The sequence below is a fragment of the Lutjanus erythropterus genome, chromosome 15 (genome assembly GCF_056507025.1).
Source record: "Lutjanus erythropterus isolate fLutEry1 chromosome 15, fLutEry1.hap2, whole genome shotgun sequence".
Taxonomy (NCBI): domain Eukaryota; kingdom Metazoa; phylum Chordata; class Actinopteri; order Lutjaniformes; family Lutjanidae; genus Lutjanus; species Lutjanus erythropterus.
Window position 1 is genome coordinate 8,005,899 of NC_139331.1, and position 21,810 is coordinate 8,027,708.

General features: G+C 40.3%; 2 protein-coding genes and 1 pseudogene across 2 annotated transcripts; all 3 read left to right on the top strand.

Annotated features, from left to right (window-relative positions):
- Positions 1 to 1,666: 1,666 nt before the first annotated feature.
- Positions 1,667 to 2,509, top strand: LOC146313996 (trace amine-associated receptor 1-like). The gene has a single exon (XM_084737041.1). It carries the CDS (start codon positions 1,667 to 1,669, stop codon positions 2,507 to 2,509), a length of 843 nt encoding a protein of 280 aa, XP_084593167.1.
- A 6,662-nt stretch (positions 2,510 to 9,171) lies between these two features.
- LOC146313997 (trace amine-associated receptor 1-like) lies at positions 9,172 to 10,306 on the top strand. The gene is made up of 2 exons (XM_084737704.1): positions 9,172 to 9,188; positions 9,346 to 10,306. The coding sequence occupies exons 1-2, from the start codon at positions 9,172 to 9,174 to the stop codon at positions 10,304 to 10,306; spliced, it is 978 nt and encodes a 325-aa protein (XP_084593830.1).
- Positions 10,307 to 20,376: 10,070 nt separating this feature from the next.
- LOC146313998 (trace amine-associated receptor 4-like) lies at positions 20,377 to 21,333 on the top strand (annotated as a pseudogene).
- The last annotated feature ends 477 nt before the right edge of the window (positions 21,334 to 21,810 follow it).

Consider the following 21,810-nt stretch of genomic DNA (forward strand, 5'->3'; position numbering starts at 1 on the left):
CAAAGGGCAGGAGTCTTGCAAGGCTTTTAAAATCTACATTTAGAAGCAAGATAGGCCTGTACAATTCACAAAGGTTTGGGTCACCAAGGTGTCATTATGTATGACTAGAGCTGTCCTATCTAGTCTGATGAGCATGAACTGATGAAGCCTGCTCGGATGAGAGGCGAAACGTCTTCCAAGACAATTTTAGCAGTCCAGTTGCGATCGATTTAATGCCTTAAGATAAGAATGACCTGGATGAATGAGAATATTCACAGGCATACATAGCATGGAGTAATGGTGACTGTCATGAGGAAAACTTCTTGAAAAATGTGTGACAAAATGAGTGGCAGTAGAGTCCTCTACACATCGTTCAGCCCGATAGGTGAGCTGAGTCAAGAAGATGCTCAGTTTTTGTAAGGAGCTCTTTCTTTAGCAACTTTTAAAAACACTTCATGACAGAGGAGGTCAGGGCAACTGGCTTGAAGTCATTTAACACCTTGGTGGCATTATGTTTGGCCACTGGAATGACTGTGGACTGTTTCGTTTTGTTTTGGCACTTTCTGCTGACTGAGGGACAACTGGAAAAATGTGATGAAAAACGTGACCTAGTCGCTCTGCACAGAAGATGAACACTCAGCTGCTACTATTGTCAGCTGTAGAAACGGATTTAAGACATATGAACCTTAATAAGGTAAAATTCCTGTTCCAAGTCTAAATCTATGAAAACTTTTACAGACTAGACAATAGAAAGCACCTTGACTGGAAACATAACAAACTGGCATGAGATGTGCACTGTCCAGAACAGGAGGACTTTGCAGCAATAGCTTAAAACTGCTCAGAGCGTTATTGGTGCCCATCTATTGAGCATCAGTAATATCGGCGAGTTGCCTGTGCAGACCCTAAAAGACACTGCAGTCAGCTGTTCTCTGCATCTGTCATCGTTCTCCGCTTCAATCACGGTTTACTTATTACAAGACAGTCATTATGGATGAGTCTCTTCCTCCTTGCTCTGCCTAAATCATAAAGAGTGAGATTGCCTGATGCAGACAGTCTCCTCATGTGTGCTGAAAGTGTGAAAGTGCATAAAGACCAGATTCTCAGGACATAATTCAGAGTGCATGTGTGAAAACAGCGTTAAAGACACTACTGAGTTGTATTTTGGCAATTGTGGGATTCAGTGATTTTATAGCCTCCTAAAAGTCAGGATATGTCAACCTCTGCTGCTTTTGTTCCTTATTTGTTTCTTACTTATTTCTTTAGTGAGGCCTCCAACTTTACAGAAGTGCAATATTAAAGTACACTAAATTGAGTATCCCTTTAAGAGGTTCCCTTGACACTGATATGTTAATAAATCCAGATGAATGAGTTTAATGTGAGTGTAGTGCGCAGTGGCTCCCATCAGTACAGATGCACAAATCAGTGTGCATGGTGTGAAATGCGCAGAGCACTTAACTAACTAACTGAGCTTCTCTCTCTACAGGAAACTACTGCATACTTATTTGAATTAAAGCATATTATTAATAATCATTCATTTATGGAATCTAACGTCTTTGTCAACAGGTCTGATGATGTTTTTGAGGACAATCATCTCTGTGATGAATCAGCAAATGGATCTGGCACAAGAGCAGTCAACACCACCATGTATTTATTATGTATTTTTGTTGGTTCTCTATCACTTCTTATAATGTGTGGGAACCTTCTTGTAATAACCTCCATCATTTACTTCAAACAGCTCCACACTCCTACAAACTTCCTCATGCTCTCTCTCGCTGTAGCTGACCTGCTTGTTGGATTTTCAGTTTTGCCTTTTACTACAATTCTGGCTGTGAGCTCCTGTTGGTATCTTGAAGATTTACTTTGTAAGGTACGAGGCATCTTTGATATCTTTCTGTGCACTTCTTCTATTTGGAACGTGTGCTTTATTTCTGTTGACAGATATTATGCTGTGTGTCAGCCTCTGAGGTACAGAACTAAAGTAAATGTCCGTGTTACTGTGATCATGATCCTGGTGAGCTGGACTGTTTCTGCTATAAATGCATTGAGCATCACAATGCAGGGACTGAACCAAGGACAATCTAATAGACGGTGTGTATTTTATCAAACTCTAAGTTTAGCAATTCTGGGAATTGTTTCTGGGTTTTATCTCCCAGCTTCCATAATGTCCACCATCTACCTAAAGATTTTGATTGTGGCACAGAGACAGGCACGCAGCATCCAGAACACAACCTGTCAGAGCACAAAGTCTGAAAGTAAGATGGAGAGAAAGGCCACCAAAACTCTGGCTATTGTGATGGGAGTTTTTCTGCTCTGTTGGACTCCTTACTTTCTTTGTATGACCTTTAACCCTTTCAGTAATTACAAAATACCAGCTCCAGTGATTTCAACTTTTAAGTGGCTTGGATGGTCAAATTCAATGGTCAATCCATTGATCTATGCTTTCTTCTACAGCTGGTTTCGATCAGCTTTCAGAATGATCATTTGTGGGAAAATATTTCAAGGTGATTTTACTCATTCTAAGCTTTGTTGATAAATTATTTGAAGTGCTGAAATGTCAGTAGTCATTATTTTGATACTGAAGGTTTACATCTCTTTTCCACCACATCATATATATATATATATATACACATATACAAAATGTACCTGTATGTACGACTCAGTATCATAATGGCACTTAAGTCTTGAGTGGACTTTTGGCTTCCCTTTGTGAGACAGTTTCACAATGATTCAAATGTAGAAAACAGTACAAGCTTTTTTGTGTATCTGAAGACTGTATGCATGTTTCTGTTTTGCACAGACTCACAATTATCAGTCTCAGATCTCATCTCAGCTGTGCTCTGGTGTAGCCACAGACTGATCTGACCACTGCACCCAGATTACAACATATTTGTCGAATGCTTACATTTTATTGTGATGGAAAATTCTGGAGTAGAGGATGTTGCCATTGAAAACTGCTTTAATTTCAAAATCTTTTACTCATAAGTTTACACATGACAGAATTATCCCTCTAGGAGTTCCTGGGGCAATAATGAGTTTTATGCACATGCTGATCACACATTCTCTGTGCATTGTGTGTGTATTAGTAAGTAAATTATACGTAGAAACCTGATTAAGTATAGATTTGTTTAGAAATGTCATAATACAAGGTAAGATGAACTGAAATAATTTGAGCTTTAAAACTAGAAATGAATGCCTCTCTGAGTGTTGTGATAAAACCTGTTGCATCTCATTAGGCTGAGATGAAAAGCAATTAAATACGTAGACACAATATCTGTCTTTGTCTTTTACTGCTACTATCTGTACTTTTCCTGGCTTGGTGAGCTCAGGATTGCAGTCTTCATGTTCACATTCTTATCCTGCAATAGTTGTCATGCATTTGTTGCACAGCTTGAATAAGACACATTGGGAGGTGTCCAATTATAACACATACACAGAGAAAAAAAAATATTGTTTAAAATATTATCTTTTAAGAAAAAGCTACAGTGTTATCCAATAATTTGTTAATCAAAAATAACAAAAATACATTTTTTTTGGTGCTTGAGACTTAAAGACACTCATAAGTTGCATTATTTGAATTGTAAGATTGTAAGAACTGAACTCAGGATATCCTGGCCTCTGCTGCTTTGGTTTCCATTTTTTTAATCTGTCTGAAGATTCAACGATTCAAAGACACACACGCACACACACACTCACACACATATGTACATGTAATTATGTAGTGCATTTAAATTCGTATCAAGTTGAATGGAAACTTAAGCAACAAGATGGTGATGACATAATATAGTCTGAAAAAAAAAGTCCCTCAACTTTAAGTGTTTCTGACCACAAAGCATCACACATGTAATGAGTCTGCCCTTTTTTTTTTAAATATCTCCCAAGTGCTGTTAAACAGAGAAAGGAAAACAGCTTCTTGAAACACTGCAGTTTTGTTTTGGATGCTTACATCATTTTACACACAGAAACAAAATTATTTCACAATATTTTTTTTTTGGGGGGGGGGGTTACATTTGGCTTCCTTACAGTATGAAAGAGAGAAAAAAAAAAGAAAGAAAGAATGAAAAAGAAAGTAAAGAATGTGTACATTTTTATGTGGCCTCTCCTGATTCCAACTTTCCTCTAACCATTACTTTTTTCTTCTCACTCACTACCTTATCTGCTTCATATCATATGTTGATACATCTGTCTCTCGAGTGGAAGCTCAGCACTGCCCCTTGAGGCCTGGAGTACTTCCATTGTTTAACTGGATATACAGCGTATTCCTTTTGCATTTGTTTCCTAATATGCAGCACGTTTCTCTACTTGCAGGATTTTCCTTTTGCATTTGTTTTCCTATGTGCAGCATGCTTCTGTATTTGCAGCACCTTTCTGTATATGCTGTGCATTTGTCCTTGTTGGAGGTGGAGCCTTAAATCACATCTGTATCACTGCTCTTCTCTTGCCTGTTCAAAAGATGCCAACTGCATTTGCTGATGGTCTCATCCAAAACACACATCTTCACTTTCACACCTACAAGTGTATGTGTCATTAGTGATACATTCTTCGGCAATAAAGCCAGAAAAATAACAGATTGAACGAGACAAGTAATGAAGTTTGAAGGTGCTACCACCCACTAGCGGTGGAGAGGTTTGCATTTCCCTATGAACCTTGGAGCTGTGTTGTCTGGAGCTTAGTGCTCCTGGGTCTGGGTCTCCCATGGCAAATTTGTCTCAGGCAAGGGTCCTGACTAAGAATGGTTCAAAAACCCCATGATAGAATGAGGAAGGAGTGGAGTGACCTTGCCCCCCCATCTGGAGCCAGGCCTGGAAGGGGGACCTCGACAGTGAGTGCCTGGTGGTCGGGCATGCCATGGAACCCAGTCGGGCACAGCCCAAACTAGCAACTTGGGCTAGTGCTTCTCCATCCTGTGGGCCCACCATCTGTGGGAGGAACCACTGGGGTCAGGTGTGCTGCCCATTGGGCAGCAGTGAAGGCAGGGGGTCCAATGGACTGGACCTGGGTGGCAGAGGCTGGCTCTGGGGACGTGGAACATCACCTCTCTGGTGGGGAAGGAGCTGGAGCTTGTGTGGGAGGTGGAGCGCTATTGATTAGATCTGGTGGGGCTTACCTCAGTGCACAGCCTCAGTTCTGGAATTGTACTACTGGATAGGGATTGGACTCTCTTCTTCTCTGGAGTTTCCCAGGGTGTGAGGTGCCAGGCAGATGCAGGAATACTCATAAGCCCATGGCTAAATGCCCCTATGTTTACCCCGGTGGACGAGAGGGTTGCCTCTCTACACCTAAGCATTGTGGGGGAAACCTGACAGTTGTCTGTACTGGACAGTCGTGGACAGTTTTCCACAGTGGCAAAGCCCTGGGGATTGATGAGATCCACCGGGAAAGGCCTTGCATGTTGAGGAGCTGTCATAGATGACATGTCTCTTCAACATAGTGTGGAAGTCTGGGACAGTGGCTAAAGAGTGGTAGACCAGGGTAGTGGTTCCCCTTTTCAGAAAGGGGGACCAGAGGGTGTCTGTCAATTATAGAGGCATCACATTTACTCAGCCTCCCTGGGAAAGTTTACACTGCTAGAAAGGAGGGTCAGGCCAATAGTCAAGCCTCATATTGAAGAGGAACATTGCGGGTTCCACCCCGTTGTGAAACGGCAGACCAGCTTTTCAGTCATGCAAGGATCCTGGAGGGGGCCTGGGAGTATGCCTATCCAGTCTACATGTGTTTTGTGGATTTGGAGAAGGCAAATGACATGGTTTCAAGGGAGACATTGTGGGAAGTCCTGCAGGAGTATGGGGTGAGAGGGTCACTGCTCAGGGCCATTCAATCTCTGTATGCCCAAAGTGGGAGCTGTGTCCAGGTCCTTGGTAGTAAGTCAGACTTTTTTACAATGAGGGTTCACCTCCATCAGGGCTGCACCTTATCACTAATTCTGTTTGTGACAGTCATGAACATGATATTGAGGCATAGTCATGGGGGGGGGGGGGGCATGCAGTTTGGTGGCCTAAAGATCGCAAAGCTGCTTTTTGCAGGTGATGTGGCTCTCATGGCATCATCGGTCTGCAACCTCCAGGTTGGAGGCCATGGTTCCCAGCAGGAAACCAGTGGATGGTCTACTCTGAGTAGGTAATGAGTCATTACCCCAGGTGAGGGAACATCTCGGGGTCTTGTTCTCGAGTGAGTGGACAATGGAGCATGAGATGGGCCAGAGAATTGGAGCAGTTGCATTTGCTTTACCCCACCATTCTGACGAAAAGAGAGCCTAGCCAGAAGGTGAAGCTCTCGATCTACCAGTCAATCTTTGGTCCTACTCTCACCTATGTTTATGAAGGGTGGGTCATGACCGAAAGAACAAGATTGCGGATTCAATTGGCTGAAATGGGTTTTCTCAGGAGGGTGGCTGGCATCTCCCTTACAGATAGAGTGACAAACTCAGTCATCTGTGAGGAATTTAGAGTAGAACTGCTGCTCCTTTGCATACAAAGGAGCCAGTTCAGGTGGTTTGGGCATCTTATAAGGATGCCACCTGGTTGTCTCCCTAGGGAGGTGTTCCAGGCACTTGCAGCTGGTAGGAGGCCAAGGGGCAGACCAAGGACTAGGTGGAGGGATTACGCCTCAGGATCCCCTAGTCAGAGCTGGCCAATGTCTGGAGTCCCCTGCTCGAACTGCTACCTCCATGACCCAATTTCAGATAAGCGGTTGATGATGGACTGATGGATGGATAAATTGAGTACCTGCTTAAGAGGCTTCTTTACCTGATCATTCCAATAGAAATATATAAAAAAAAGAATAAATATCCTCAATTGTCGAGATGAATACTTTCTCTGTTAATTAGTCGAAACAGATTAGGTATTTCTTGCTCAACATAATCTACTTTAAAGATGCAGGGAAAATAGTGATTTAATAACATTAACAAAGAATTGCCACCTTATTATGGTTTGGGATTAGTTTGAGAGTGGGAGCTGTGTTCTTCAGACTAAGAGTGATTCACAGACCCCATATGTATTGACCAAAACGAGCCACAGAACCTTGCCAGAACAGGGAACGAGAACAAGAGGGTCACATCTATGCAACTGCCAGTTGTTGCTGATAGGAAGATTTTGACTGTTGTGCCTATGCACCAAACAGCAGTTTACAGTATCCAACCTTCTTGGAGTCTGTGGGTGGAATCCTGGAAAGGGTGTCGGCAAAGATTCTGCTGTGGGACTACAACACTTTCATGGGCTGTGATTGTGAAACCTGAAAGGGGGTGATTTAGAGGAAAGTGCAGAATCATATAAAGTAGAACCTGGTGGTGAGTTGGATCAGATGACAGGGGAGATTGCTGGGCAGACCTTGAAAACCTAAATATGTAGTGAGTATAATCTAGAAAGGTGTTGTTGGGGCCCATGAACAGGGTGTTTTTACCTCCCAGTTCTTGAAAAATGTCTCATGCATCCTGAGGGATGTTGGGGACTTGGAATCTGAGTTGGTCATGTCAAAATTGTTGTAACAGTTGCCACTGTTGTGGCGGTAATTTAAGAACCATCTTAAGAGGGCCTGTTGGGCTTTTTTGGGTCGGGGAGGCCAGGGGAGTTGTGGGTTTTGGTGGTCACCAAAACAAAAACCCAGATGCAGAGGGAGTTTGTGAAGGCTGTGGAAAAAGACTGTCAAATTACTTAAATCATGTCCTGTCAAACTGTCTGACTCATGAAGAGAAAGCAGGCCATGGCTCAGCATGTCAAAATACATTTACATTGCTCTCTTATTTAAAGTTTCAAGTCTGTCATAGATTGTTATGAGACATCCTCTCTGTTGCACCTGTAATCACAATCAGTAGTGATAAATTAAACCACTGGAGTTCTTCAAAAATATTTTAGCTGTTACTCTTTAAATGTATCTAAAGTGTAAAGTCCCAACCTTTACTTTTTTTCCAGACTACTAGAAAAGGAGAAAGTGTTTTACAGGTGGTGTTTTTCCCCTGAAAATGTAGTTTCATGTATTTAAATTGTTAATGTTGTCATCATACATAGTCAGTAACATACTTACCTTTTCACATCCTCTGCTTACCATTTTGTACTGTAGTGATTCTAACACTAGGGGCCCAATCTTACACTGACCTAAAGTGCAAGTTCAAAGCACAAGGTGCAATGGATTTAATTTGTTCTAGGCATGTCCAAGTCCACCTTTCATGTCTTGCACCACAGGTACAGAGGTATACCGCCCTGTATACTGCAGCACACAGCAGGATGCACCTATCAGCTGTGCATAATTGCCTTGATAAAAGATCTGTTAAAGATGATCTGATGGCTGTGATCTCACCCCATGGAAAGTTTGCAGGTCTATTTATTAGACTTTATAATTATAATAGCAATTCCTTATCAGTGACAATAATTTTAGAGACATGCACACGCTGTTTAGCCCAAATGAAAGGTGTTTTGTGATTGTGGAAACAAGTGTGTGCTTGCACAAATAGATCTACTGCACCACAGACTTTGTGCTTTGACCAGGTTTTAACTGGTATAAGGCGCGTGTGGTTTCAACTCCAATGTGCCATGCACAAGATAACAAATTGTGCCTGGCCACGCCTTGATTTTGCCTTCATTTTTAGATCTCTCACCCATGGCCACACAGACTAGGAAAGTTAATTTGCAATCTTGCAGATGTGGCAAAAATAACCATTGTGTCATATGAGATAGTTATGGCACTTGTGCCATTGGTGTATCCACTTTGCACCACTTTTAAAATAGGACCCTAGGTCTGTATTTCACTTCCAGTTTCATGAGATTACCAGTAAACTTCATCAAATCAGGACTTTTGTTGTGAAGTTTTTGGGAATGTTTACTTGGTTGGATTGTAGTGTCATTAATCAGCTATGGAGACTAAGACACGTGGCATTTCCTGAGAAAAGGTTTTCATGCAGCTTCATGGCTCCTAATCAAGTGGATCATTATGTGATTGGTCAAGTACTGTAAGTACAGTTGGTAGTGTGTGAAATTTATAGACTTTAAAATAATTTCTTAAATTCATACAGATGAATTTAAAAGAGAAAACCTAAAATCATTTATGGGTATGGGAGATGAAACATGCACGCCCAGAGTTACCTACTCATCATTCTGACCTACATTAAATGCCACTCCCTTAACCATGATATGCTAATGAGCCCCAAATAATAATTCAGATCTGACTGGTCAGTGGCACTGAGACGTCCGCCGATCACTACAGATGAACAAACCAAATAGGTATAGTATGAAACATACAGAGCACTGAATTAACTGAAAATTTATCTCTACTGAAAATTAGATCCTATAATTTTTCTTGATTTAAGGAATTTTATTAGAAATGTTATGTCACTATTAATGAGCATTAATTCATGGAATCAAAATTCTTTGTCAACAGGTCTGATGATGTTTTTGAGGACAAACATCTTTGTAATGAATCAAATGTATCTGGCACAACAGCAGTCACTACTACTATGTATTTATTATGTATTTTTGTTGGCTCCTTATCGGTTCTTATAATGTGTGGAAACCTTCTTGTAATAACCTCCATCATTTACTTCAAACAGCTCCACACTCCTACAAACTTCCTCATCCTCTCTCTCGCTGTAGCTGACCTGCTTGTTGGTGTTTCAGTTTTGCCTTTTAGCACAATTCTGGCTGTAAAGTCTTGTTGGCATCTTCAAGATTTACTTTGTAAGGTACGAGGCATCTTTGATATCTTTCTGGTTGCATGTTCCATTTGGAACTTGTGCTTTATTTCTGTTGACAGATATTATGCTGTGTGTCAGCCTCTGAGGTACAGAACTAAAATAAATGTCCGTGTTACTGTGATCATGATCCTGATGAGCTGGACTATTTCTGCTTTAAATGCATTGAGCATTATAATTTTGGGTGTAAGTCAGGGATCTAATACCAAGTGTGGTTTATTTCAAAATATAAGTTTAGCAGTTGTAGTAATAGGTTTTGGGTTTTATCTCCCAGCTTCCATAATGTCCACCATATACCTAAAGATTTTGATGGTGGCACGGAGACAGGCACGCAGCATCCAGAACACAACCTGTCAGAGCACAAAGTCTGAAAGTAAGAAGGAGAGAAAGGCCACTAAAACTCTGGCTATTGTGATGGGAGTTTTTCTGATCTGTTGGACTCCTTACTTTCTTTGTATGACCTTTAACCCTTTCAGTAATTACAAAATACCAGCTCTAGTGATTTCAACTTTTAAGTGGCTTGGATGGTCAAATTCGATGCTCAATCCACTTGTCTACGCTTTCTTTTACAGCTGGTTTCGATCAGCTTTCAGAATGATCATTTCTGGGAAAATATTTCAAGGGGATTTTACGAATTCTCAACTCGCTTGACTTGTCACTTCAGATAGTGAGATGTCTGTAACCGTCACTAGTTTGGCACTGAAGATTTACATGTCTTTTCTACTGCATGTTAGAAAAGCAACTGCACTATGCATAAAATATCTGCATGTACAACTCAGTGCACAGAGAGAGGCACATTGTAAATGCTTTGTCTGATAATCACAATTTAAATGTCTCAAAATAAATGCAGGTTACACATATGTCATTTTTGACTTATTTTCTGTATGCATTCAGTTATAGATGCATCATAATGAATGCAGGAGTACAGCTCTGAATTTTTGTCTCCGTAAGGAAAGCTTTAGGAATTAATGAATGTTGAAATGATCTTTCTCTCACAGTAGTTTTCAGTCAGTGTCTCCAACATTTGTTTTGGCTGCAGGTGAAAAAACAATTAGGAAATAGATGAAAGTTTCATCACTGTGAATGACATTAAATACAGCAGTATAATCAATAGACCTTGTTCATTTACAGTTTTGACAGTAAGTTGCACATTGTCCACAACATTATGAAGACTCACACAAGAAAGGTAACTGTTTTATCTTATGGTCCAACAACAGCTGAAGTGAAAAATTGTGGATTACTTTTGTCTCTGTCTTTCCCTGTTCAGTGTCTTTAGATAACACATTTATGAATATAAACTTAAACATACATTACAGTACAACCACTTTTTGTCCAAGTTAATAAATTCTTATTCTCTGCTTTGACACTTATGAAGATGCTGTGAATCCAAGACTAAACAGAGAAAATGTCCACTTTCATGTCCTATCATGACTACAGTCATTTATGTTGTCCCCACTGCAGGTAACATCATTGAATCATGAAGTGGACACTCAGCTTGCCTTTGGGAGACAATTTCTCTATGATTGTATACATATTTCCAATATATACACTTTCCATTATCAGTCTCTAGTTATACACTTACCCATTCTCTGTACATCATTTCTGTGTTATTTAGCTATTAGTATGTGGCAACTTGGTTCAGGGTCAAGTGCACCTAGTTATGATAAGTTGAAGAGAAAATAAATACTTAGACACATTATTTGTCTTTGTCTCTTATTCCAAAGGATTATTTATTGCTTGAAAACAAGAACCTCCATGTCCATCTGGGGAAGAAGCACATGAGATTGAAGAGAAAGTGGTTACATTTAATTTTATACTTGAACATAGGTCAGAGCAGAGGCTACCGCACACATGGTCTCCAGTCCATCTTAGATTCTCAACTGTCCTCTATTACCTGTACTTCTCCTCACTTGGTGTGAGCAAGGCCCCACCTTTACATACTTCACTGTCCAGATCTGGCGACAGTTGACATACAGTTGATTACCCTGATGTAAAATTTGAATACTTCTACACAGAAGGTGTCCAATTGTCACACAAACCAAAAATTCCTAATATATCTCGAAGCTTTTATCTTGACACTGGCTCTGGTCCTGGTAATTTCAGTTAAATATTGTGCCCAAGAAATTTCCAGTTAATCAAAATAATAAAAATACAACACAGTGAACTTGAAGGGAAAGGATCAGAGGGCCCAGGACAGTTGCCACTTTGCATATTATAATATAAAATATATTGTAGAAGCTAGTGTTGTTAATATACCAAATTTTGACTTTGATAGCAATTCCCAGTTTAGTATCTCAATATTTGATACCAAAATGACACTTGAGATTGAAGCTATACTAGTTCAATACTCAATACTAACACATCAGAAACAGAACTTCAACAGGGGACATTAAACCTGAACATAAATTATGCTGCTGCAAAACTATGAGAACCACAGAGTGTAGAAAAATACATTTACAATGAAATGGGCAGTAATTCATCTTAATTTCACACGAGGGCAAATTGCTAATCAGTTTTTATATTTATTGCGTCAAATGTTAGCATTCATTCATTCATTTTCTGTAACCGCTTATTCCCGAGGGGTTGCGGGGGGCTGAACCCTACCCCAGCTGACATTGGGTGAGAGGCGGGGTACACATTGGACAAGTTGTCAGTTCATCACAGGGCTTAACAAGTAACAAACTTTAAGAAATTCTAACACAGTTCTAATACACTGTTTTTGATAGTAGAGGCACATCACCAATTTTACACAAAAAGTTAAGTGTTCTTGTTCTTGCTCTTCTGTTAAAGCAGCTGAATAATAACATGTGGCTCCCAAGAGGGTTCACCAGATTAAAAAAAAATATATCCCTGATGATACCATCAGGGTTACTCAAAGTCAAGCTATCTCAGCCTCTGCTGCTGGTTCCTAATGGTAGTCTGTCGCGCATGAGTCCTCCAACTTTACAGACATGCAATACTAAATTGTACTAAATTTAGTTTTCTTTTAAGAGAATTACTGTCCGGCGCTGCAGATTCCCCAGTGGAAGATTATGAGCTGATGCAAATGGGACACAACAGCCTGACCCTGGAGGAAATGGAATGTTACCATCAAGGGAACCTGTGCCTGTTCTGTGGCCAGTCCCACCATTTCATTAGCCGATGTCCAGTAAAAGGCAGGCCTCACCAGTAGAGGGGGAATTACAGGTGACAGGAACCCCCACAAGACTCTTCCTCACTTCCAAGCCTATCAGCCAGCTCCTGTTGCCAAGTGGCTCCCACACTATTGTCTTGTTATCGACTCTGGGGTGGACAACAACTCATCCTGGGGTACCCCTAGCTCCACCGCAATGTGCACGGGAGCCGTACTGGATTGGAAGACATTCTGTCACCAGGTTTGCCTGAGGCAAGAATTTGCACCTCAGTCTGTTCCTGCCACCGATGTAACCCCAGACCTGTCCAGAGTGCCCCCAGGGCACCACAACTTCAAGGAGGTCTTCAGCAAATCCAAGGTCACATCTCTGCCTTCACACCACTCCTACAATTGTGCCATAGACCTGCAGCCCGGCACGTCTCCACTAAAGGGCTTCTTCATGGAGAAGATGGACAAGACTCTGAGTTTCTGCATCAATTACCGAGGCTTGAACAATATCATGATCAAGAACTGGTACCCCCTGCCTCTCATCTCCACCACCTTTGAACTGCTTCAGGGGGCTACCATCTTTCACAACTACCATCTTTCTCACAACGCCTACCACCGGGGTTCGCCAACTTTTGTCAGCACTTAATTAAAGGGTATAGCTTGGTGGCAAAACCTCTCAGAGCCCTGACCTCCTCCAAGACCCCCTTCCACTGGACGCCGGCAGTGGAGGGGGCTTTCCAGGAACTGAAGGCCCGTTTCACATCTGCCCCCATCCTCCAGATGCCTGATCCTGACTGGCAGTTGATGGTGGTGGTAGATGTGTCTGACGTAGGGGGGGAGTCTACCCTGTCTCAGTGCATAGCCTCCAACAACAAGCGCCTTCTTCTCATATTGTCTGTCTCTGGTGGAGAGGAACTATGACATCAGCAACTGGGAGCTGCTGGTGGTCAAGATGGTTTCCTGCGTCAGGTGGCAACACAGTAATTATGACTGTGATGGATCACTTTAGTAAGATGGCCCACTGCGTGCCCTTACCCAAGCGGCCCTCCACTAAGGAGACGACTGACCTCATCCTGCACCACATTTTCCGGCTTCACAGGCTTTCTCTGCTTCTGCAACCTGCTTGGAGCCACTGTCAGCCTGCCATTAGGGTTCATCCAAAGTCCAATGGCCAGACCAAGTGCATGAATCAAGAAATGGCGCTCTACAGTGTATGTAGAAGCAGAAGCTCTTGGCCTGGTCTCAGCTGCTCCTGTGGGTCGAATATGCCCACAACACCCTACCCAGCTCCGCCACCAGACTCTGTCCTTTCCAATGTGTCCATGGGTTCCAGCCCTGACTGATTCTGGCCCAGGAAATGGAAACTTCCTGTCCCTCTACCCAGGCCTACATCCGACACTGTTGCCTGACCTGGACCTTGGCTAGGTCAGTTCTCTGCTCTGCTCACCACTACTCTGCCTTCTCTTAGTGATGCCACTTCTGTGCTTCCACCTACTGGGTCAGCCAGAGGGTCTGGTTGTTCACCCAAGACCTGCCTCTCTGAGTTGAGTCCAAGAATCTGGCTCCTAGATTTGTCAGCCCATTCAAGGTGCAGAGAGTTATCAACCCGGCAGCATTGAGACTCAAGCTTCCCCGGTCCATATGCATCCACCTCCATAGCGAGGGGGACTGGGAGGGGTATGGCCCGAAGGAGAGGTCCTGGGTCTCATCTCGTCACATCCTAGACCCCCAGCTCATCGCTGAGTTCCACCATCAGCACCCTGGTCAGCTGTCCCAGTGCACCTCTACGTCTGGGGGTTACAGCCAGAAGGCTCTTCCAGTGCTTTCTCCTGAGACCTCCAGTGAGGAAAGCTCATCTGCAGATGAGGAAGAATTCCTCCACCAGACTCCTGCCACCCACCTACATGATGAACTCTATAAGGGAGGCCACAAGTTTTGCCTCAGCATCTCTGGTTCTTGTTTCTGCCTGTGGCTGCGCTGTGTTGCCTATCAATGACACTATAGTGTGAGTACTCCAATCTGTTTACATGCACATGGCTGTGACTCAGAGATGCCACTTATGTTCCAGGGTGAGCGTCCATTTTTCACCTACCTGTCGGATCCCTCATATGGCCTCGACTTACCTCGGGCTTATCCCTTCGGATCCTCTTTTCTGTCTGACTGCTTACCTGGTTCCAACTCCTCCGCCTGATCCCAACTTTCCTCCTGCCTGCCCTTCTCCGTTACCGTTGCCTGCAGCCGAAGTGAACTGTTTGGGTCCATGGGCTCTTGTGCCCAAACATGGTCCCGCTTCTGGCCTTCAGCTCCTAGTCTAAAGAACAAATTGCTACATGTGTTGTTTCGCCTGTTCAAGTTCCTGTGTGGCCATTTTTTATAATATAGGTCATTGCCACACATCTAATGATGCCCAGCACATGATGCCCAGCACACACCTCGTTTGCCACAGAGTCACCTCAAGAGGGTTGAGAGTATTCTTCAGCAGCACCAGACTAGATTCAGCTCTCTCCTTCACCTAATGAACTCTCTTCCCCACTCCTCAGTCACCAGAGCTGAATAATCAGTGCATAAACGGTAATAATTATAATGAATTATAAAATAAATCATAATTTCAAGGTGTTTCAGTGTAAAACATATCCAGTTACATATCTGTATGACTTTTACGGTTCATTTATTGTGTTACTTTTTTGCAGGTGATAATATAAAATGAACTATTTACACATTAAGCTGCTTTGGACGCACACTGCCATCTCCATATATTGTGCGCTCTCGCACTTTCACTTCTCAAACTTGGAGATCTGTCTCTTTGTTTGAACACTCCTGGCAAACATGATTCTTAAAGGTGATGAAAGCTAACTTTCTGATTGGTTTAATGCATGTTTAGCCTAAACTCACTCATGAATTAATCAAGGCACTTGGGCATAGCTGATAGGTTTATCCCGCTGTGTGCTGCTGGCACAAGATGGCAGATGTGGATTTGGACACTTCTTGAATAAATTAAATCCATTGCACCTTGCACTTTCGACTTGAGCTTAAGATCAGTGTAAGACAAGTTAGTTTCACAGGTTTACAGGAGCAACAACAAAGTTAGCACCAGAACTACTAGCTCTGCAGCGGCAAGAAACCAGCATCCAGCTTTCCTCTTTCCTGCAACTGGGCTAAACACAGCAAAGAAACATTGGATTACACCTTTCTCCAGCCTGGCTTCCTTCCTTCCTTCACAGCAACACACCAGTAACTCAAAGCAACCACTCTTTCCACATGTACCGGTAATGCGCTGGGCACAACATCATAACAGTGTACATGGCTAAGCAAAGAACTCCTCAACTGTGCTTGTACCAACTGGTTGTTGACTAAGGGATTGTCACAATGTCTGTTGGTCACTGGAACAGCCATTCAACAAGTAAGTAAATATTCTTGGTTAGTGTGATTGTGTGTTTTGGTTTGCTGTGATTATGTGTACATAAATGATTTTGAATGTTCTTGCTGGCCTAATTAATGTTGTAGAAGAGTGAATATTGCCAACCTCGACCACATACAATTCCATGTCCTTCGAATTTTACTAGCTGTTGATATGGAAATTTGTTTATACTTATTATGTAATTATTGATCAGAGTGCCAAATTGATAGTTTAGTATATTTTGGGATTGTTTATCTTCTTACTAAATGCTGCCTTGGCACAACATGTGTATTGTCCTTACATTTTAATAAGATTTCCAGTAAACTTCAACAAATTAGCACCTTTGTTAGTGATTTTTTGTATGTAACTACAGTGTTTCCTCTACATTCAGCGGCCCGCCACTCCTAAATCCTAGCTGCCACTCCTTCAAATTTCTTTCTTTTTTTTTTTTTTTTTTTTTTTATTGATTACGCAAATACACCACCGCCGCATCTCTCCACCTTCAAAACAGACTCCTGTCGGGTACTTGCGAGCACTAAGGTAAACTGCAGATAATTATCTTGCTCAGTAAGGAAATATACTTGTGCATGCTCATTTGCATGATGCTAGCGTTGTTTGGGGGGCGCGGTCGTCAAGCACGTCAAGCACCTAGGCGACAGGGCAGAGTCAGAGGAGCGAATTCCCGAATTACAAATAAACAATAAAGCAGCGAATTACCGGCCGGAGAAGAGGTAGACGTAAGTTATTAGCTTGAGATAACTCGACATAGATTTTACAAGTTAAACAGACGTTCACAATATGTTGATGACCAGCTAACGTTATGTAACTTATCGGTAGTTTAAGTGAATTTGGCCAGGTGCCAACTCAGTGTCGCTAACGTGAGTAAACTAATTGATAGTATTAGGCTAACGTTAATATCTACACACCATTATGTAACAACTGACTGCATTTTTCAGATGAGTTTATTGAAATATTTCTCTAAGAAGAGAAACGGAACACCTGCCCCCACTGCTGAAAAAAATCCTAGAGGAAACACTGTAACTAGTTGGATAATTAGTGTCATTCATCAGCTGATGAGACCAACACAGGTGGTATTTACAGAGGAAAGGTTTTCATGCTGCTTTATTATCTTGGATGAAGGGGATCGCTATGTGATTGTGTAACAAGTACTGTGTGAAATTTATTGCTTTTAAAACATTTTTTTTACAGATTTATTTAATTGATACACATTATTTTTACATTTTTAACCCTTTGATGCACAACATATGAACACCCCTTCTAATGCGCAACATGGGTCAAAAATGACCCGCATTCATTTTCCATGTGTTTTCAGGCTGGGTGAGTGTTTCTTTGCTGTATTTTTTTAAAATCAATTTATTTTATTATTAAATGTCCCAATTATAATTTTAATATCTTGTTTTTGATTAGTACAAGGTAAATGCTTCCATTGTCTGTTTATTATTTTAGGAATAAAAATAGATTTTGGATTACTACACCACATGGATCAAAAATGACCCATTTATCCAAGTGTGATTTTGAATTAAATTACTTCATACTATAACAATAATTTGCTTCAACTAATCACTTTAGCAATGCTTTGGGCCAAATAATCGTACATTTTATATTTGAAATGTGTTTATTTGTCGTACACAAACATGGACATTCTGTAGACACATACCTCTGATAACAGTTGAACAGTTGATATTTTAACCATTTTAACATCTGATTTGTGACCAAATAAAATATAACAACTGATCACAGTACATATTGAATAGTTTAACAATTGTAATCTTATTTGTGACCAAATACAATAAAACACAACTGATCACAGTTTTCACGATGCATTTACAGAAGCTTGTAACTCTCTGAAACCATCTAATGACGCCCTGATGCTTGTAGAACCACTCTGCTACACAAAGTCTATAGAAACACCTATAAAAACTTCAGCATAGAAATACAATCAAAAACTAAAAGGACAGCTGTTGTCATTTTCTGATGTAACTGTATTAAAATCACTGCATAAAATTAGTTTGAAGATAACTGTGAGGAGTTCAACAAGTCTGTTAAATAACTGAGATTTCTTTCTGGCTTCAGGAGCAGTATTTTTATTAATTATGTGGTATTTTTCACCCGGATAAAAACAATCCAACTTAAGCTACTTAACTTAACTTAAGCTAACTTTAAGCTACCTGGAATAATGAATAATTATAATAACATCTTGAGATTTAATTTTGTCTTTCTCCTGCCGTCACCATTACCGCTTTTTGTTTGAATGAAAGAGGGAGAGTTTGCTTGTTCTTGTTACAGAGCGCCTGGATGATGTATTTCCACTTTTACATCAGTCCCATTCGAGAGGAGCTACTGTGATTGGTTTCTTTCTGTGAGGAACACAGCATGTGACCAATTGCATTTAAGAAAAGAAGAAACAGCTGACTTCAACGATGTGCTCGGTCAAAAAGTAACAACAACCTTCCTACAAATGTAGTGGAGTCAAAAGTACAATATTTGTCTTTGAAATGTAGTGGAGTGAAAGTAATAAGTTTCCAAAAAAATAAATACTCAAGTAAAGTACAGATACATAAAAAATGTACTTAAGTACAGTACTCAAGTAAATGTACTTCACTACTGTCCACCACTGAACATAACACATCTGATCACAGTAGACTGCTAACAGCCATTTCAATTCTTTCATCCCTCACAAATGACCACGATTTTCGATGAACAGCCATGATCTGAATATAGAAAAGCAAATGCACAAAATATTATCATCAGTATACAGAGACAAGCTTGATAGTGGGGCAGCCAGGGTTTATTATGATCTTGAGGCATTTCTAGTGACAGGATCTGTCAACTGTCGCACTAGTTTAGCTTTATTTTGGTGTCCTAGCTAAGATAGCTTGCTAGCTACAATATAATATGCTATAATACAATATAGCTAATAGTATTGAATATATTTTCCTCTCTGACAAGTAATGTACTTTTTCTCAAGGTAACTTAAACCTTATCAATTATTATACAGTTATATTTCACAAGTCTAGCTAGCTAGCAGCAGTTACTTTGACAAGTCTAACTAGCTAACTAATAGGCTAGTTATTATTCTTTCTGAGATAAGTAGTCTAATGTACTTATTTAATAGACTGTATGACTAATTCTCAAGGTAACTTAAACCCTTATCAATTATCATATACTTATGTTTCACAAGTCATCAAATGTCAACATCTAACTAACAGTAGCCTATTGAAAATGTTTCCCTTTCTGACAAGAAATGGAGCTACTTAGTCTTCAAATTACCTTAAACATAATCAATAATTATGCAGAGTTATCACATCAAATTTCTTATCAGGTAAGATGATAATTATTGTAAAATAAGACTTACATGTTTCAGGTCTTCAAATAGTTCTCCACAGTGGGCTACAGTAAATACTGTATGTTACACAAATGTGGGTCATTTCTGACCCATGTGTGAAAACTTCATGAAGACTGACAAAAGCTATGCTTATTCATAAAGGAAGAACAGAACACTTAATATGATGATTTGTGCTAAATAAAACAATTAAAATTTACTGACTAGTTGGATAAATAAATGATGACATACATAGAATATAAACATTCAGCATAGAAACACTCAGCCATACATGAAATAACATGGGAAATGGATATGGGTCATTTTAGACCCATGTTGCGCATTAGAGGGGTAGTGATATAAAAAGTGTTTTTATTCAAAATGTAAAAAAGAAAAATATACAAGAAGGATGAATTATGATCAAAAACAAGTTAATTGAGGAATACCTGGAATGCTGAGTAATAAAATTAATTAATTGCAAAGATACAGCAAATAAAAACTCAGTCGGGTCACTTTAGACCCATGTTGTGCATCAAAGGGTTAAAAGAGAAAACTTAAAATTGTATATAGATTTGGGAAATCAAATATGCGTGTACACAGACTTGGCTGCTCTTCACTCTTTCCTACATCAAATGCCACTCCCATGACCATAATATGCTAATGAGCCCAAAGTAACAGCTCAAATCTGACTACTCAGTGGCACTGAGGCTCAGGGCTCCCCTCACTACAGATGCACAAACCAAATAAAAGAGTGTGAAACATACAGAGCACTAAATTAACTGAAAATCTCTGCCTATTGAAAACTTGAGACTATAAATGTTCTTGATTTAAGGGATGTTATTGCAAATATTACTTTGTTATAAATGATAATTTATGCCTGGAACCTAAATTCTTTGTCAACAGGTGTGATGATGTTTTTGAGGACTCTCTTACGTCTTGGTAATGAATCAGTGAATGTAACTGGCACAACAGCAGTCACCACCATGTCTTTATTATATATTTTTGTTGGCTCTTTATCAGTTCTTATAATATGTGGAAACCTTCTTATAATAACTTCCATCATTTACTTCAAACAGCTCCACACTCCTACAAATTACCTCACCCTCTCTCTCGCTGTAGCTGACCTGCTTGTTGGGGTTTTAGTTTTGCCTTTTAGCGCTGTACCAGCTGTAATCAGCTCTTGCTTTCGTTTTACCTTAATGTGTAAGGTACGAGATGGTTTTGATTTCTTTCTGTGCACATATTCAGTTTGGAATTTGTGCTTTATTTCTGTTGACAGATATTATGCTGTGTGTCAGCCTCTGAGGTACAGAACTAAAATAAACGTCCGTGTTACTGTGATCATGATCTTGGTGAGCTGGACTTTATCTGCTCTAAGTTTAACATTTTTGAATGATAAAAATTTAACTTTGGAAACTTTTCCTAGTTTTTACCTCCCAGCTATCATAATGTGTGCCATCTACCTAAAGATTTTGATTGTGGCACAGAGACAGACACGCAGCATCCAGAACACAACCTGTCAGAGCACAAAGTCTGAAAGTAAGATGGAGAGAAAGGCAACCAAAACTCTGGCTATTGTGATGGGAGTTTTTCTGATCTGTTGGTCTCCTTTCTTTCTTTGTCTTACCTTTACCCCCTTGAACAATTTCAAAAAAATGTTTCCTGTGATTGCAGCATTTACGTGGCTTGGATGGTCAAATTCAATGTTCAATCCATTCATCTATGGTTTCTTTTACAGCTGGTTTCGATCAGCTTTCAGAATGATCATTTCTGGGAAAATATTTCAAGGTGATTTTACTCATTCTAAGCTCTCTTGACTCATGACTTGCTGCTAATCATCACTAGTTTGGCTCTGAAGATTTACATCTCTTTCTACTGCAGCTCATATAAAATTTACCACTGTACTATGCATAAACTATTTGTATGTACAACTCAGTGTACAAATAGCAGTACATAGTAAACAGTACATACAATAATCTCAGTCTTAATGTCTGTAAATAATCACAGGATCCGATATATCTTATAGTTTTCCTCATTTCTCACTGTATGTATTCAGTCATAGATGCTGTATAATGAATGCATTCTTCAGTCTGTGCCTTCATCATTTGTTTTTGCTGCAAATGAAAAAACATTAAGCAACAGAAATATCATTGTAAATATTAATAAAGCAAGATGACTATGTTTTTCATTTAAAGAAATCAGTTGGCAACATGCTGCACATTGTCCATGACATTGTGTAGATTATGGTGAAGGAGGTTAACTTTGACTTTTCACAGTATAAATAATAATAGTAA